At 40.2% G+C, this 19763-nt stretch overlaps 1 protein-coding gene across 1 annotated transcript in view; it reads right to left on the reverse strand.

Moving 5' to 3' along the window:
* Window positions 1-4477: 4477 nt before the first annotated feature.
* LOC133617047 (BEN domain-containing protein 4) overlaps window positions 4478-19763 on the reverse strand; it is a 38192-nt gene continuing 22906 nt past the window's right edge. The window contains exons 5-6 of the mRNA XM_061976739.2: window positions 11683-11923; window positions 4478-8045 (exon numbers count right to left, since the gene is read on the reverse strand). Coding sequence (XP_061832723.1) covers window positions 7825-8045; window positions 11683-11923 — 462 coding nt within the window. The 3' untranslated portion in view covers window positions 4478-7824. The remainder of the gene's footprint in view (window positions 8046-11682; window positions 11924-19763) is intronic.

Below are 19763 nucleotides of genomic sequence, written 5' to 3' on the forward strand. Positions count from 1 at the left end.
GAAGAATTTTGACATAAATGGAGTGTTTACCCAAATAAACTGGAAAAAAAAGTCCCTTTGAGTAGCTAGCTTTTACGGCTAATGCCAATGTGTTACTACCCATCAGGCGCAAGAGAAAAGTGTCTTGCCCATTGACACAACAGACGTGACTCGGATGGCATGGGCGCTCTACCAAACGTGCCACACCGTCCCCAAATATATAATGGTTATTATACAGGTTACGGAATGTCAATGAAGTATTGTTGATGGTTTCTGAATGCATTTTTAGAGCGATTTAGAGGTAGAATTGATTGCTCCCATTAGCTGCATTCCTAGTCACCTACAACAAGCCGATTTGTACATGTTAGAACGTAAAAAAAAACTAAACCTTTTGTCTTCTTGGCTCTAAAGATTGTGAACGGTAGGCAAGAAAAAAAAGAAAAGTGCAGTTCCCCTTTAAAGAATAATTCCTAAACACAAGTGAATGCCAATTTAAAACTGTTGCATGAATTAAGATGGAAATAATAAAGTACATTTAACCCAAACAATTAACAAGAGTTAGAACATTAGCTACACATAAGAAATAAGATACATAAATTAAATGTGTGTCAGATATAATACATAGCTCACAGATTATGATACTCTCTGAATATATTAATGCAGTGCTTCTCAAACTGTGGTAGGCGGGCTCCATCAGGGAGTACGCCAATGAATCACTTGATTCAAGTACAGTGTTTTATTTTCCAAACTGTGTGTAATGTTAGAGTGGACAATTTTTATATATATATATACATATATATATATACAGGTAAAAGCCAGTAAATTAGAATATTTTGAAAAACTTGATTTATTTCAGTAATTGCATTCAAAAGGTGTAACTTGTACATCATATTTATTCATTGCACACAGACTGATGCATTCAAATGTTTATTTCATTTAATTTTGATGATTTGAAGTGGCAACAAATGAAAATCCAAAATTCCGTGTGTCACAAAATTAGAATATTACTTAAGGCTAATACAAAAAAGGGATTTTTAGAAATGTTGGCCAACTGAAAAGTATGAAAATGAAAAATATGAGCATGTACAATACTCAATACTTGGTTGGAGCTCCTTTTGCCTCAATTACTGCGTTAATGCGGCGTGGCATGAAGTCGATGAGTTTCTGGCACTGCTCAGGTGTTATGAGAGCCCAGGTTGCTCTGATAGTGGCCTTCAACTCTTCTGCGTTTTTGGGTCTGGCATTCTGCATCTTCCTTTTCACAATACCCCACAGATTTTCTATGGGGCTAAGGTCAGGGGAGTTGGCGGGCCAATTTAGAACAGAAATACCATGGTCCGTAAACCAGGCACGGGTAGATTTTGCGCTGTGTGCAGGCGCCAAGTCCTGTTGGAACTTGAAATCTCCATCTCCATAGAGCAGGTCAGCAGCAGGAAGCATGAAGTGCTCTAAAACTTGCTGGTAGACGGCTGCGTTGACCCTGGATCTCAGGAAACAGAGTGGACCGACACCAGCAGATGACATGGCACCCCAAACCATCACTGATGGTGGAAACTTTACACTAGACTTCAGGCAATGTGGATCCTGTGCCTCTCCTGTCTTCCTCCAGACTCTGGGACCTCGATTTCCAAAGGAAATGCAAAATTTGCATGGTTGGGTGATGGTTTGGGGTGCCATGTCATCTGCTGGTGTCGGTCCACTCTGTTTCCTGAGATCCAGGGTCAACGCAGCCGTCTACCAGCAAGTTTTAGAGCACTTCATGCTTCCTGCTGCTGACCTGCTCTATGGAGATGGAGATTTCAAGTTCCAACAGGACTTGGCGCCTGCACACAGCGCAAAATCTACCCGTGCCTGGTTTACGGACCATGGTATTTCTGTTCTAAATTGGCCCGCCAACTCCCCTGACCTTAGCCCCATAGAAAATCTGTGGGGTATTGTGAAAAGGAAGATGCAGAATGCCAGACCCAAAAACGCAGAAGAGTTGAAGGCCACTATCAGAGCAACCTGGGCTCTCATAACACCTGAGCAGTGCCAGAAACTCATCGACTCCATGCCACGCCGCATTAACGCAGTAATTGAGGCAAAAGGAGCTCCAACCAAGTATTGAGTATTGTACATGCTCATATTTTTCATTTTCATACTTTTCAGTTGGCCAACATTTCTAAAAATCCCTTTTTTGTATTAGCCTTAAGTAATATTCTAATTTTGTGACACACGGAATTTTGGATTTTCATTTGTTGCCACTTAAAATCATCAAAATTAAATGAAATAAACATTTGAATGCATCAGTCTGTGTGCAATGAATAAATATAATGTACAAGTTACACCTTTTGAATGCAATTACTGAAATAAATCAAGTTTTTCAAAATATTCTAATATACTGGCTTTTACCTGTATATATATATATATATATATATATATATATATATATATATATATATATATATATATATATATATATATATATAATAAAACCTCTGCCTCGTTTTCAAAAAATACTTAGGCCTATGACGCTACTGTATTTGAATGTTGGTCATTATGGTGGTACTTGGGGAGTCTAGTGCATGGTATCAAGCTCTGGCCCGCGGGCCAAATTTGGCCCGCCGTGCAATTTTATTTGGCCCTTGAGGCAATATCAAATTAACATTAGAGCTGGCCCGCCGGTAGTATACAGCGGCGGTGCCGCTGTAACACCGCATTCACCGCTAATACTCATACTTACCAACCCTCCCGATTTTTAGTGCCTTTCTCGAATGTCTCCTGAGGCAACCATTCTCCCGAATTTCTCCCGATTTCCACCCGGACAACCGAATAGTTGCGTGCCTTAAAGGCACTGCCTTTAGCATCTTCTACAACCTGACGTCACGTCTGCTTTTCCTCCATACAAACAGCGTGCCGGCCCAGTCACATGATATATGCGGCTTCTACACACACATAAGTGAATGCAAGGCATACTTGATCAACAGCCATACAGGTCACACTGAGGGTGGCCGCATAAACAACTTTAACACTGTTACAAATATGCGCCACACTGTGAACCCACATCAAACAAGAATAGCAAACACATTTCGGGAGAACATCCGCACCATAACACAACATAAACACAACAGAACAAATACCCAGAACCCCTTGCAGCACTAACTCTTCCGGGACGCTACAATATACTGTACACCCCCCGCTACAACCAAACATTAATGAACTAGCATCCCAGAAAAGATGGCAGGTATCTGGCTTGGGCACATCAGATTAGATTAGTGTGTCGCAAACTGAACAGTTTAAAGTCCTGAATGGTTGGTTTATTCATTGTTATTTTATTTTCAAATTTATTAGCCTGTGGAAAAAATTAATGTTGATATTTACCCCATAAGGCTGCAAATAGACAAGAGGCATTACATTTTTATTTAAATTGTATTTATATACCATTGATGTTTTTTCGTTTGTTTTTTGAAAGTTGATGTTGCACTATTAAGTTATATAAGCGTTGCTTGTTCCATATTGTGTTAAAGCACATCAGTGTAGCAAACTGAGCAATAATTAACGTTTTATTCATGCACTTTCTCTTACTACTTCAAGGCTTGAATGTTTGATTCATTCATTATTGTTATTTTATTTTCAAATTTATTATTAGCCTGTGGAAAAAGTTTATTTTGATATTTACCTCAGAAGGCTGCAAATAGAAAAGAGGCATTCAATTTTTATTTAAATTTTATTTGATATGCTATTGATATTTTTTAATTATTATTATTTGAAACTTGATTTTGCATGTCACTATAAAGTTATATAAGCCTTGCTTGTTCAATATTCAATGCAAAACTTGTTTGGGTCCCTATTAAAAGGTTAATTTGTTCAACCTTGGCCCGCGGCTTTGTTCAGTTTTAAATTTTGGCCCACTCTGTATTTGAGTTTGACACCCCTGGTCTAGAGTTTTCTGATAGTGATTTGAGAATTACCGATTTTAATGCAGAAGGATAGCTCGGTAAACCAAAAAAAAGTTAGGATTATGAAAGTTCACCCAAGAGACAGAAATAAACAGTAACAGTACCCCACACCCCATCCAACGCCCTTGACGCGAATCCCTGAGGGGTGATGGACAGCTGGGCAGCGCCTGAAGAGCTGCAGCCAGCCACCGTAGCCCCCACTCCCTCCCCTCTGTTGCAAGTCTTGAGATGGATGTTGTAATATGTATATGTGCTTTGCTATGGAGGTTTTTTTCCCCCACTCCAGACTGGGTCTCCTAAAGAGCCCAGTCTAGATTGTATTTTTTTACTAATCCTCCCCCAGCGTTTACCTTTTTCCCATCTTTTACGGGGCGCCTTGTGGCATTCCTGTTCTGTAACCCTGTACACTGTTTGTTTGTCTAATCTTGAACGGGTTTGTGCTGAAAACAAAGTTTGGTTGTACTTGTGCAATGACAATAAAGAGCTACCTAAGTAAATCAACGAGCTCGTTAGCCGCAAGTTAGAAACTTCTATCGATAGACGATTGACAGCTTTGCTGCTTGACAACTTTATTGATTATAAAACATAAAGTGAAACTGATTTCATAAAAAAAAAATCAAATCTAGTTTCTTTTCACAGTGTCGATAAGAGCCATTTCAAAGGATACGGGAGAGATACAGTTAAATATTCACATTAAGAGCACAACAACATAATGCAACATTTTTTAAGGTTCCAGTGGCACTTTTCTACTTTTTTTTTTTTAAATTAGAAAACAATTGGAACACTCGCACATAGATTTATATAACAGTAAGTACAACGAGGACAAATGGTACATTCAGATGGCACCGATCAAATATAATGACTTGAAAATGAAAGTCTCCTAAATACAAAACCCAAAACCAGTGAAGTTGGCACGTTGTGTAAATGGTAAATAAAAACAGAATACAATGATTTACTAATCCTTTTCAACTTATATTCAATTGAATAGACTGCAAAGACAAGATATTTAATGTTCCAACTGGAAAACTTTGTTATTTTTTGCACATATTAGCTCATTTGGAATTTGATGCCTGCAACATGTTTCAAAAAAGCTGGCACAAGTGGCAAAAACGACTGAAAAAGTTGAGGAATGCTCATCAAACACTTATTTGGAACATCCCACAGGTAAACAGGCTAATTGGGAACAGGTGGGTGCCATGATTGGGTATAAAAGCAGCTTCCATGAAATGCTCAGTCATTCACAAACAAGGATGGGGCGAGGGTCACCACTTTGTCAACAAATGCGTGAGCAAATTGTCCAACAGTTTAAGAACAACATTTCTCAACCAGCTATTGCAAGGAATTTAGGGATTTCACCATCTACGGTCTGTAATATCATCAAAAGGTTCTGGAGAAATCACTGCACGTAGGGCGGTACTGCATCAAAAAGCGACATCAGTGTGTAAAGGATATCACCACATGGGCTCAGGAACACTTCAGAAAACCACTGTCAGTAACTACAGTTCGTCGCTACATCTTTAAGTGCAAGTTAAAACTGTACTATGCAAAGCCAAAGCCATTTATCAACAACACCCAGAAACGCCGTCGGCTTCGCTGTGCCCGAGCTCATCTAAGATGCACTGATGCAAAGTGGAAAAGTGTTCTGTGGTCTGACGAGTGCACATTTCAAATTGTTTTTGAAAACTGTGGACGTTGTGTCTTCCGGAAAACAACCATCCGGATTGTTATAGGCGCAAAGTTGAAAAGCCAGCATCTGTAATGGTATGGGGGTGTATTAGTGCCCAAGACATGGGTAACTTACACATCTGTGAAGGCACCATTAATGCTGAAAGGTATATACAGGTCTTGGAGCAACATATATGGCCATCCAAGCAACGTTATCATGGACGCCCCTGCTTATTTCAGCAAAACAATGCCAAGCCAGGTGTTACAACAGCGTGGGTTCGTAGTAAAAGAGTGCGGGTACTAGACTGGCCTGCATGTAGTCCAGACCTGTCTTCCATTGAAAACATGTGGCGCAATATGAAGCCTAAAATACCACAACAGAGACCCCGGACTGTTGAACAACTTAAGCTGTACATCAAGCAAGAATGGGAAAGAATTCCACCTGGAAAGCTTCAAAAATGTGTCTCCTCAGTTCCCAAATGTTTATTGAGTGTTGTTAAAAGGAAAGGCCATGTAACACAGTGGTAATAATGCCCCAGTGCCAACTTTTTTGCAATGTGTAGCTGCCATTAAATACTAAGTTAATGATTATTTGCAAAAAAAAAAAAAAGTTTCTCAGTTCGAACATTAAATATCTTGTCTTTGCAGTCTATTCAATTGAATATAAGTTGAAAAGGATTTGCAAATCAGTGTATTCTGTTTTTATCTACGAATTAAACAACGTGCCAACTTCACTGGTTTTGGGTTTTTGTAATAGGAGGAAAGTGCACATCAAGATGCTGTGCTGTGCTACAGTTGTGATAACCTACATAGAATAATGCTGATTAGGTCGAATTTAAGGCATTGTTGAATGGCGGCAGCCCGATAGGGGAAAAAAAGAATGAAATACCTAAAACAAATTTAGGAGACATCGTTGACCTTCTGCAGGATGTCAAAAAGCTTTGGTTGAAACTGCACCAGACAGCACAGCAGCCAGCTCGTCACTCTTTGGAGCCAAAGTGGGCCAAAGAGGACGCGTCACCTGACAAAAAACAGGACATATGAGTTATGCAAAAGTGCACAGGTGACCAAAAAATACCGTATTTTTCGGAGCATAAGTCGCTCCGGCCGAAAATGCATAATAAAGAAGGGAAAAAACATTTATACAGTAAGTCGCACTGGAGTATAAGTCGCATTTTTTGGGGAAATGTATTTGATAAAAGCCAACACCAAGAATAGACATTTGAAAGGCAATTTAAAATAAATAAAGAATAGTGAACAACAGGCTGAATAAGTGTACGTTATATGAGGCATAAATAACCAACTGAGAACGTGCCTGGTATGTTAACGTAACATATTATGGTTAGAGTCATTCAAATAACTATAACATATAGAACATGCTATACGTTTACCAAACAATCTGTCACTCCTAATCGCTAAATCCCATGAAATCTTATACGTCTAGTCTCTTACGTGAATGAGATAAACAATATTATTTGATATTTTACGCTAATGTGTTAATAATTACACGCATAAGTCGCTCCTGAGTATAAGTCGCACCCCCGGCCAAACTATGAAAAAAAACTGTGACTTATAGTCCGAAAAATACGGTACTTCTCATTTAAAAGGTGCTGAAAACATTACTTGTTGGAGAAAAAACCCAAAATGTGTAATGGAAAGGCTTGATGAAGCAGAAATGTGTAAAATAGTCCTAAATGAAGTAAAACAACGGAAGACTTAAACGTGGCGCAAAATCCCTTTAAGAGTCTAACCTGGTTTTGAAGATTTTTTTTCCCCAGTGATTTTCAGCTACAAAATTGACAAAACGAGGCGGATAGATAACCTCAGTTGGAATGTTTGACCTCTGCGGCACAAGGGTCCACTGCTCTTGACCCGCCATGCAATTCTACAAAGAAAACCCCAGAGAATTGTTGGAAAGAGCATTTTGTTCACACACTGGAAAAAGGTCGCCCAGTCTTGGTGTAAGTGGAGCAGGTATGCGGTTTTTACGAGTCATACCAAAGACTATAAAAATGGGACCCATTACCTCCCTGCTTGGCACTCAGCATCAAGGGTTGGAATTGGGGGTTAAATCACCAAAAATGATTCCAGGGCACGGCCACCGCTGCTGCTCACTGCTCCCCTCACCTCCCAGGGGGTGGAACAAGGCGATGGGTCAAATGCAGAGAATAATTTCACCACACCTAGTGTGTGTGTGTGTGTGACTATCAGTGGTACTTTAACTTGAACTTTATAGAAGACTTCAGTCCAGCTGGCCGTTGTGACAGCCTTTTAAATACAGCTCGTCCTGCGACAGCTGTCCGTCGAAGCTGTCCATGTAGATGCCGCCGCCGCCGCCCAGGAAGGTGCCCACGGCGCGGCCCTGCCGAGCGTGTCCGACGGCGTCGCTGAAAACTTTGTTGATCTGCTCCTCCGAGGGCATCCACCAGTCTGGGTTGGAGGCGCAGTGCATCCGGATGAACTCTGGCGGGGAAACATAACGTTTATTTGCGTCTGTCGAATATTTGTGAAGTGAAGTGAATCATATTTATATAGCGTTTTTCTCTAGTGACTCAAAGCACTTTTACATAGTGAAACCCATTATCTAAGTTACATTTAAACCAGTGTAGGTGGCACTGGGAGCAGGTGGGTAAAGTGTCTTGCCCAAGGACACAACGGCAGTGACTAGGATGGCGGAAGCGGGGATTGAACCTGGAACCCTCAAGTCGCTGGCACGGCCACTCTACCAACCGAGCTATACCGCCCTTGTCTCGGAGTGATCTGAAGTTGACACATGAACCACACGCTCCATAAAGAAAATCGAACCCTTTTGCAATGCATGGCTCTCAATGTGTGGCCTGCAGGTCGGAATCCCAAAGAAAGGCTTCTTGACACAGTCAAACCATGCAGTTTTACAGAAAGTGATCTTATTATTGGAGAATATGCAAGAAAACTGGCGGGCTAGGTTGATGATCAAGAAGACCAGATTGGTCACTTCTACTGTGGATTTTTATTGAAATATTACTTATAGTTGTAATTAGAGATGTCCGACAATGTCTTTTTTGCCGATATCCGATATTGTCCAACTCTTAATTACCGATTCCGATATCAACCGATACTGATATATACAGTCGTGGAATTAACACATTATTATGCCTAATGTTGTTGTGATGCCCCGCTGGATGCATTAAACAATGTAACAAGGTTTTCCAAAAATAAATCAACTGACGTTATGGAAAAAAATGCCAACATGGCATTATTATTTTTTTAACATGCCTCAAAACAGCACCTTGGAATTTGGGACATGCTCTCCCTGACAGAGCATGAGGAGGTTGAGGTGGGCGGGGTTCTGCAAGGGGTTCTGGGTATTTGTTCTGTTGTGTTTATGTTGTGTTACGGTGCGGATGTTCTCCCGAAATGTGTTTGTCATTCTTGTTGGGTGTGGGTTCACAGTGTGGCGCATATTTGTAACAGCGTTAAAGTTGTTTATACGGCCAACCTCAGTGTGACCTGTATGGCTGTTGACCAAGTATGAATTTTATTCACTTGTGTGTGTGAAAAGCCGTAGATATTTTGTGATTGGGCCGGCACGCAAAGGCAGTGCCTTTAAGGCACGCCCCCAATATTGTTGTCTGGGTGGAAATCAGGAGGAATTTGGGAGAATGGTTGCCCCGGGAGATTTTCGGGGGGGGGGGCACTGAAATTCGGGAGTCTTCCGGGAAAATCGGGAGGGTTGGCAAGTATGACTGGGAGATGCAACTGCTCTGTACTTCTCCCTACGTCCGTGTACCACTCCGTACAGCGGCGTTTTAAAAAGTCATAAATTTGACTTTTTGAAACAGATACCGACAATTTCCGACATTGCATTTTAAAGCATTTATCGGCCGATAATATCGGCAGTCCGATATTATCGGATATTTCTAGTTGTAATATTCTAATCATATTATGCCTATAGCAGGGGTGTCCGAGCCCTGACCCGCGCCGACATCTTCAATTTGGCCCGACAGAACAAGTTTAATTTCAATAAGCAACCTGGCCTTGCGGGGTGTTTTCATAATACATTTAAATAATCAGGTGTGACAGATGGTAACGCAGATCAGTGACCATGATGCGCACTTTCTTGAGATCGCAAGCACAGCATTTACTTACCGTATTTTCCGGACTATAAGGCGCACCTTAAATCCCTTTTTTCTTCTCAAAACTCGACAGTGTGCCTTATAACCCGGTGCGCCTAATGTACAGAATATTTCTGGTTTAGCTTACCGACCTGTGTGCTCTTCCAATAGGGTCGATTTTCGAATGAATCGCGATTATTTGTAACGATTCTTAATCGATTAAAACAAATTCCCAAAATCTGTCCTGTCCAGCCACTTTATTAAATGTTTAGGTAAAATTTTATTATACAAAAGCATCCATCCATCCATTTTCTACCGCCTGTCCCTGTCGGGGGTGCTGGAGCCTATCCCAGCTGCATTTGGACACAAGGCGGGGTACAGCCTGGACAAGTCACCACCTCATCACATATTATATTACACATTTTTTGCAAATTTTTAGACATTTATACTGTTGTCCAATAGGGTCGATTTTCAAATTAATTGCGATTCATATTTATAACGATTCCTAATCAATTTAAAAAAATCAAATATCGATTAAAAATATTTTTTTAGCCCAAAATCTGTCCTGTCCAGCCAATTTATTAAATGTTTAGGTGTTATTAAACAAAACCAATTTTCTTTCAAGTGATATGGAAATGTATCAGAGCTGTTATTCTATCTTATGGAGGAATGTAGTTAATCATGGAAGTAGTGTCACGGCCCAGTGTGCATTCATTTGCGCTGGGCGCACCTCCAAGAGCGTTCCTGCGTGCGCCACTCCGGCTGCAGCAGACAGCTGCTTTCCATCAGGAATCTACACACCTGTCGCTGATGAGCTTCCGGGGCTTCTTAAGCCAGTGCAAACCTGCGTTCCGGGCCAGAACGTAGCGACCTGTTCAGTACAGTAAGCCGACTCGTCTAGCTCTATACACCCTCTCTCTCTGTTTTCTCCCCCTCCGTGTTCATTCGTCTCGTGTCCCCTTGTCGCCTTCCAGCAGCATTCCTTCGTTCCCGCGTCACGAGCTGTGTGTCTCGTCTCTCCGCATTCCCTCTGGTTCCCTGCCTCTTGGATCTCGACCTCCCGCCTGGACACGGACTTCTGACGCCTCACTATTGCCCCCGACTTCCTGCCTGTCTCTGAACCTTCGAGCCTGCCTTGCCCCTCTTGGACTTCCGCCTCTCGCTCAACACTCCTGGTATTACTCCTCAGTTAATCGCTACACATAGTCACACCATACACATTTTGGGTTAGTTTACACACTTAATTTCTTATTATATATATATTAATAAATATATTTTTCGGAGTATAAGTCGCACCTGCCAAAAATGCATAATAAAGAAGGAAAAAAACATTATGCAACTTTCATAAACTATGTAAAAAACTGCGACTTATAGTCCGAAAAATACGGTACAGAGCTAAAACAACATCCCTGCTGTCTGGCCATGGATGAATGTGCATCGGTCGGGGACATCTCTGCGCTGCTGACCTGTCTCCGCTCGGGATGGTCTCCTGCTGGCCCCACTATGGACTGGACTCTCACTATTATGTTAGATCCACTATGGACTGGACTTTTACAATATTATGCTAGATCCACTCGACGTCCATTGCATTGTCCCCCACATCTGCGGTCCTCTCCAAGGTTTCTCATTGTCATCCCACTGGGTTGAGTTTTTCCTTGCCCTGATGTGGCTTGTGCATCCCTTTGAGACACTTGTGATTTAGGGCTATATAAATAAACATTGATTGATTGATTGATTCTTCCCCTGTACCGTAACAAGTAGAACCCATTGCTATTAAAAAAGTATTGATTTCGAATCGAGCATAGTTTTGAATGGAGAATCATTTGGATTGAGAATCGATTCGGAATTGAATCGTTACCCCCAAGAATCGATTCGAACCTTTTGGTGCCCAAAGATTCACAGCCCTATAATCCAATAACCAGTCAAGACTGAGCGGAAATGATGGAAGTGTTTTGAAAAATGCTCAGACCTGAAAGGTCTCGACAAACAGAAGAGCCTACGGGTACCTCTGAGGCAGCTGACTTTGACGGGGTTGAGCGGCCGCCTCTCCTGGCCCGACTCCCTCAGGTGGACCGAGCGCTTCCTCTTGCCCAGGCCGCAGGAGAACTTGAGCTCGTCGGTGGTGAAGACGTAGCGGATCAAGTAGCGCAGCAGCCGCCTGCCGTCCTTCTTGGAAGAGTTGACGGCCTCGTCCCACTGCTTGCTGCTGATGAAGAGCGGGTAGTTCTCCAGCAGCTGCTTGCTTCCCTGCAGGGAGGAGGCATCTGTAACGTTTTGCTGCACAGGTGACCCTTCATCCATGGACCACACTTACCGTCTCAATAAGATTGTGCTTTTAATGCAAGCGACAACTTGCATTAGGGTTATAGATAGATAAATAGATAGTACTTCATTGATTCCTTCAGGAGAGTTCCCTCAGGAAAATTAAAAATGGAAGAATTAGGGAAAAGTACCAGGCCGAGTGTAGCTCTAGTGCAGGCCTGGGCAATTATTTTGACTCGGGGAGCCAAATTTAGAGAAAGAAAATGTGTCTGGGTGCCGGTATATCTATTTTTAGGAACACTAATACAAAACCTCACAATAATATCTGATTGAATGCTAAAAACGATATGACAGACCGCCTTAAAAAACGTAATGGAATTTTAAATGTTCCTCTGAACGATAAAACACTGAATATTGACAACATATGAACGTCACACCCCCTTTCGATCGACATATTTTACAATCAAGTGAAACGCAACAAAAATCTACGAAACCATTCTGTGTATCATTCCATCTTATCTGTCTTGTCTTTTAACAAAGAAACAAGGAAGTCACAATCTTCGTTCAATGAATGTTCTGCAATTTGTCGTCCCCAAAGTAAGAACTGAACTGGGCAAGAAAGCATTTAGGTTTTCAGCACCGAAGGCTTGTAATAACCTACAATCGAATATTAAACTTCTAACCCTTGCTACATTAAATGAGTTTAAAGCTTCTGTGAAAGGACTGTAGTCTACCTTGTCTGTGTCTGTGCGCAAGTTTTAATGTTGTAAATGTGATGTTTTATGTGTTGTTTACTGTTTTTAATGTAACCTTGCTGTTGCCCTCTTAGCCAGGTCTCCCTTGGAAAAGAGATCTTTGATCTCAATGGGATTTTTACCTGGTTAAATAAAGGCTAAATAAATAAAATAAATAATTAAAAATGCAACAAACAGTGAAATATGAACGCGAAGGGTACAAAATAAACCCACCTAAAATCTGACATATCTGATATTTGCTGAATTTCCCCCAGGGATCAATAAAGTACTTTCTATTCTATTACCGTATTTTTCGGACTATAAGTCACAGTTTTTTTCATAGTTTGGCCGGGCTCCAGTGCGATTTATATATGGGTTTTTTTTCCTTCTTTATTATGCATTTTCGGCAGGTGCGACTTATACTCCGGTGCGACTTATACTCCGAAAAATACAGTATATTCTATTCTATATATCACTAGGCTTTAGAACTTTGTTGTGAAAATCTCCTTCCGCGTCTGTGGAAACGCTTCCCACCCACACTGCCTGCTGCCTCGTCTGAGCTGCTGTGACGTAGATTACCATAGTAACTCATTAGATTACCATAGTAACTAATTAGATGACCATAGTAACTCATTAAATGACCATAGCAACTAATTAGATGACCATAGCAACTAATTAGATTACTTAGCAACTAATTAGATTACTCAGATTACCATAGTAACTGGTATATCATCCATAAACGCAGATTCCAAGCATTGAAATACTTTGTATAGTTGAAGACTTACGGTCATTAGAAAGCATCACTACACATCATAATGGCAGCTACACTTTCCATCTTAAAGATCTAAAACAATTATTTGGGAATGTCCGGCGGGCCAGATTGAAAAGCTCAACGGGCCGCATGTGGCCCCCGGGCCTTAATTTGCCCAGGTCTGCTCTAGTGGAAGGACTTCTGTAGTCCAAGAAGGAATCCTATTGATTTTTGAGGCTAACCAACCTTTATTTTTTGGACTAGCAGATGTTAAATCTGAATTGGTTGCATTGAGCTGTCCAATAATACGCATATATGTTTTGGTTGTTTTTTTTTGCCTAAAAAGTACCATATTTTCCGGACTATAAGGCGCACTTAAAATCCCTTTTTTTTCTCAAAACTCGACAGTGTGCCTTATAACCCGGTGCGCCTATTGTAAGGAATATGTTTGGTTGAGCTTACCCACCTTGAAGCTATTTTATTTGGTACATGGTGAGATGATAAGTGTGACCAGTAGATGGCAGTCAAACATAAAAGATAAATGTAGCCCGCACTATAATGGGTCTCAAGTAAACACCAACATTGGAAATGTTCCATTGAAAATATAGAACATTTCACACGGCGCTGAAAAATCTATCAAAATGTTTTAGTACGACTTTGGTAAGCTATAAAGCCTCACCGCTTGATGGATTGTACTGTGCTTCAACATACGAGTATTATCATGGTTATTATCTGGCGTTTTGTTTCGCAATATTATGCTAAAGCAACTTTTCCTACCTCCTGGTACCTGCTGATCTGTATTTGGGATCTGCATAAGTCCTGAAAAATTGTGCGCGTCCGCCTTTGTAGTCCGTGCCGACACAGCTTCTTCTTTTTCTCTATCTTCTTGTTATCCTCCGCTGTTGCCATTTCTAATATAAAGTTCTTATATCTGTCAATAAACTCGCCATGAAAGCACTAAAACATACCGGTGTAGTGAGTTTACATTATTCACCCGAGGAACTTTAGTTATTAGAGTTCCGGTTGGACGGTTTTTCACGGGACACATTTCCGGTGTTGTTTCCGGATGAGGAGATGCTGCTGCGTTATTGATTGAAGTAAAGTCTGAATGTCATTAAAACAGTTAACTCCATCTTTTGACACTTCTTCCACTCCCGTCCTTGCACTCTACACCGCTACAACAAAGATGACGGGGAGAAGACGCTGCCGAAGGTGAGCCACGTAAATAAGACCGCCCACAAAACGGCGCATCCGGAAGCGACTGTCAGAAAGCGGCTTGAAGATGATCTGTAAAACATCATCTATGCAACATTTTGACCAAAGAACCACCATCACATGTTATGTAGACCACAAGGAAATCTTTTACATTTAGAAAAATATAATAATAATAATATGGCTCCTTTAATGCGCCCTATAATCCAGTGCGCCTTATATATGAGAAAAGATCAAAAATAGACCATTGCGCCTTATAATCCGGTGCGCCCTATGGTCCGGAAAATCCGGTATACATTTATTTGCTTTGTGTTATTGAAGTAGAAACATTTGCATGCTTTTTTACGGAGGCTAATGACACATGATTGAGAGCATGTTTAAAGTCTGCACTTGAAGAATTTATTATTAGGGATGCATAGCAAAATGCTAACAGTACGAGGACTAACCACCAGACCGAAAAACTCACTTCGACTTAAAGGAGAACTGCACTTTTTGGGGGAATTGTACTTATCATTCACAATCCTTATGTGTCATGTCTGTGTCATCATGTTTTGTTTTAAGTCATGTTTTGTTTAGTTATAGGACTCTTTAGTTTCTGTCTTTTCACTCCCTTGTCTTGTTTCCATGATTACCCCATTAGTTTCACCTGTTCCACGTTTGGACTCATTGTGCACTCTTGATTGTCACCATAGCAACCCATTAGTTTTCACCTGTCATGTCACGCACCTGTTTCACGTCTTGAGTCACGCACCTGTTTTCGTTAATCATGTCTGTAGTATTTAAGTTCAGTGTTTTTCAGTTTGTCTTGCTGACGACCTCACCACATTTATGCTCTGTCCATTCTTTCCATATCCATTCTTCATGCAACTATTTTTGTCCAAGCCAAGTAAGTTTTTGTTCCATGTTTATAGTCTTTTTGGTTTCATAGTTTGTTCTACGCCATTGTGCGTGTTTTTCGTTTGTACTTTTTTGCTATAGTCTTTTGGTTTCATAGTTTATTCTCCGCCACTGTGCGCGCTTTTCGTTTGCACTTTTTTTTGATATATTAAATAAATCATGTACCTTCATTCCCGTCTCGCCCGTGCCAACTTTCCGTTGCATCCCGGAAAAGCAAACACCCAAGATCAAGTCATGACATTATGTAAGACAAGAACACGTTTTTCTTTTTTTTAATGCATTCTAAGTCATAAAATATGGCAAATATGAGGTGGCTAACAATGCAACTGATTTCTATTTCTATTTTTACACCATTGCACACATAAAGCTCTCTAAAAAGACTTCCACGAAGTGCCAACAATGCTATATTCACATGTCGTGACCTGAATATTAACAGAGTAGTGAAATGAATTATATTTACATAGCGCTTTTCTCAAACGCTTTAACACCCATGATCTAAGTTCCATTTACACCAGTGTGGGTGGCACTGGGAGCAGGTGGGTAAAGTGTCTTGCCCAACGACACAACAGCTGTGACTAGGATGGCAAAAGCGGGGATCGAACCTGGAACCTAAAGTTGCTGGCATGACCGTTCTAACAACAATATAACCAGAAGTATTAGTAATATTGTTATCATAAGCGCTAACGAAGACAAACAATTTTTAGTGACGCTGTGATCACCGAGAGCTAAATAGCTTATGCAGCTGTATCGACATATTGAGCTGATGCATCGCCTCCGAGTTGGTGAAAGTTAATTCCAGATTATAAAACATGCCTCGTACATGCATAGTAGAAGATTGTGGACATAAACCCACAAGTTGGTCAACTTTGACATCCAACTTAGGCCCGGATATGGCGAGAAAGACACGAAAAAGGGGATCATGATTAACTCTTCATGTAAAGGGGAAGATATAAACATCCCAGTGAGAGCAGGCATTGTACAGTAAGTGATTGTTTTATTATGTTGATCATTTGTATATCTTGTTTAGCACTTAGCAATACTGCTACATGATGCTTAGTGTTTCACTCAAACTGCATCTGTTTAGCACTCTAGATTCTAAAACTTGTACATCATCCTCCTTATATTCAGGCTCAAAAATAGAAGTTTCAAAATTACTTTGTCCCAAAGTTGTTTTTGTTGTCTCTCATGAAGTCTGCCATGATTAGTAGTGTTGTTGTTGTTGAAGGGAAAGCGAACGTTGTAATATTATGCCGCCGTATGCTTGAAATGAGCAAAATATGTAAATATTACATGTTATTATGAATGTTACTACATTATATATATAAGGTGATATTAAATAAATCAAATTTCTAAATTCTATTTATACTTTGATTGGTAGTCTGTCTGTCTGTTCGTTACTTAGCAACACAGTTGAAAAAGTTAATGACAGTTTACGAGTTTGGCTGCAGATATATGCGAAAACATTACTTCATTTCCGGTTGTATTATTTTCTCTTCACTATTTTTAATCTACCTACTAATTGTGTGAATGCTGCAAAGCATTCACACATATGGTTTTATACACCAAAATTCATCCATTTATTCAACTTCTTCTCCTCCAGATTTTAGCGTGCTCTACCTTCCACGTTTTTCACCCGATTCAAACCATTCCAACTTCAAACTGTTCAGCCTATTCGGGAATCGCGGGCTTTCCCTTGACAAATTCAAAAAATTCCCAGATTTCATAGAATTCCAGGTTTTTCAGGACATTTTTCCCATTTGAAATGAATTGGCCATTTTTCAAATTTCCACCATTTCCAAATTTTTCAACCGATTCAAACTATTCCCCCTTCAACATATTCCACCATTCTGTAAATGTAATCTTCCCCTTTTCCATGTTAAAAAAAAATTCCAGGATGTTCCAGAATTCCTGCTTTTCCAAAGCCCTATTTCCACCCTTTTTTCTGGCGACTACTCCTTCCACATCTTTCAACACATTTCAACCGTTCCAACTTCAAACTGTTCAGCCTCTTCTGGAATCGCGGGCTTTTTTTTTTTGACAAATTCCAAAAATTCCCATTTTTCCCAGAATTCCAGGACATTTTTCCCATTCAAAATTAATCGGCCATTTTCAAACTTGCACCATTTCCACATTTTGCAACCTATTCAAACCATTCCACCTTGAACACATTCCACCATCCTGGAAATTTAAACTGACTTTTTTCCAAGTTCCAAAAAATTCCAGGATTTTCCAGAATTCCTGCTTTTCCAAAGCCCTATTTCCACCCTTTTTTTCTGGCGAAAACTCCTTCCACATTTTTCAACCCATTTCAACCGTTCCAACTTCAAACTGTTCAGCCTATTTGGGAATCGCAGGCTTTTTTTTTTTTTGGACAAATTCCAAAAATTCCTAGATTTCCGGCACATTTTTCCCATTCAAAATTAATTGGCCATTTTCAAACTTGCACCATTTCCACATTTTTCTACCTAGTTAAACCATTCCACCTTGAACACATTCCACCATCCTGGAAATTTGAACTGCTTTTTTTTCCAAGTCATGAAAAATTCCAGGATTTTCCAGAATTCCTGCTTTTCCAAAGCCCTATTTCCATCCTTTTTTCTGGCGACTACTCCTTCCACATCTTTCAACGCATTTCAACCGTTCCAACTTCAAACTGTTCAGCCTATTCGGGAATCGCTGGCTTTTTTTATTGACAAATTCCAAAAATTCCCAGATTTCTGGGACATTTTTCCGATTCAAAATGAATTGGCCATTTTCAAACTTGCAGCATTTCCACATCTTGCAACCTATTCAAACCTATCCACCATCAACACATTCCACCATCCTGGAAATTGAAACTGCCTTTTTTCCAAGTTCAAAAAAATTCCAGGATTTTCCAGAATTCCTGCTTTTCCAAAGCCCTATTTCCACCCTTTTTTCTAGCGACTACTCCTTCCACATCTTTCAACGCATTTCAACCGTTCCAACTTCAAACTGTTCAGCCTATTCGGGAATTTTTTTTTAAAATTCCAAAAATTCCCAGATTTCCGGGACATTTTTCCCATTCAAAATGAATTGGCCATTTTCAAACTTGCACCATTTCCACATTTTTCAACCTAGTCAAACCATTCCACCTTCAACACATTCCACCATCCTGGAAATTTAAACTGCCTTTTTCCCAGTTAAAAAAAATCCAGGATTTTCCAGAATTCCTGGTTTTCCAAAGCCTTATTCCCACCCTGGCGACTACTCCTTACACATTTTTCAACACATTTCAACCGTTCCATCGTCAAAACATTCAACTCTGAATTAGGACAAAAAACTATGTTGTTTTTTGAACTGGAAAAATTCCCGGTTTTACCGAAATTCCAGGAATTCCGTAATACCATTTCTCAACTTCAACATTTCTCGACCGATTTGAAAAATTCCAACACCAACCATTTCAACTCATTCAGACCATTCAAGTTTTTTTTTACCATTTTCAAAAAAATTCCCACTTTTCCCGAACTTCCTAAATTTTGGGGAAATTTCCATTGAAATCAATGGGACATTCTTCAAAGTTCCACAACTCCCACATTTTTTATCTGATTCAAACTGTTCCAACTTCAAAATATTCAGCCTGTTTGGGAATTGTGTGCTCTACTTCAACAATTATAAATACATTCCAGGATTTCAGTTCAACTTCAGCATTGGAGCATTCACACGCATTTTTTTCCGGGAATTGCCTCATCTAGTTTACTGTTAATATCTTACTGTCTGTTGTAACATGTTCTATCTACACTTCTGTTAAAATGTAATAATCACTTATCCTTCTCTTGTTTGGTTACTTCACATTAGGCGATACAAATGTGGGTATCAATCTAATACCAAGTAGTTAGGTGCAGTATCAATGCTGACACTGATACTTGATCAGTGAATGATTGTGTGATCATAGTTGTAGTCAGACAAAACACAGGATGGCTATGTGACAATATCAATTAAATATTCTAATTACTTCCTAGTATTGGCTCTGATTTAAATCCTTTGGGGTTTTTAAGCCCTTAAAGCCCTCCTGTGTCCAGGAACTTATTTCCTGAGTTCGTAAACAATTACAAAAATGACAAAAACAGTTGATACTAAAAAAATATTTAGAGCTCGAGCTTGCGGTTAGCTTATCCTCCTCCTATTTGTCGCCATGGAGGTGAGGATTGGTGACTTAGAAGTGTCTTTGCACTGTGGAGGGACGTTAGTCACTAGCTAGAACGCTACATCG

This window comes from Nerophis lumbriciformis, linkage group LG16 (genome assembly GCF_033978685.3).
Source record: "Nerophis lumbriciformis linkage group LG16, RoL_Nlum_v2.1, whole genome shotgun sequence".
Classification (NCBI taxonomy): domain Eukaryota; kingdom Metazoa; phylum Chordata; class Actinopteri; order Syngnathiformes; family Syngnathidae; genus Nerophis; species Nerophis lumbriciformis.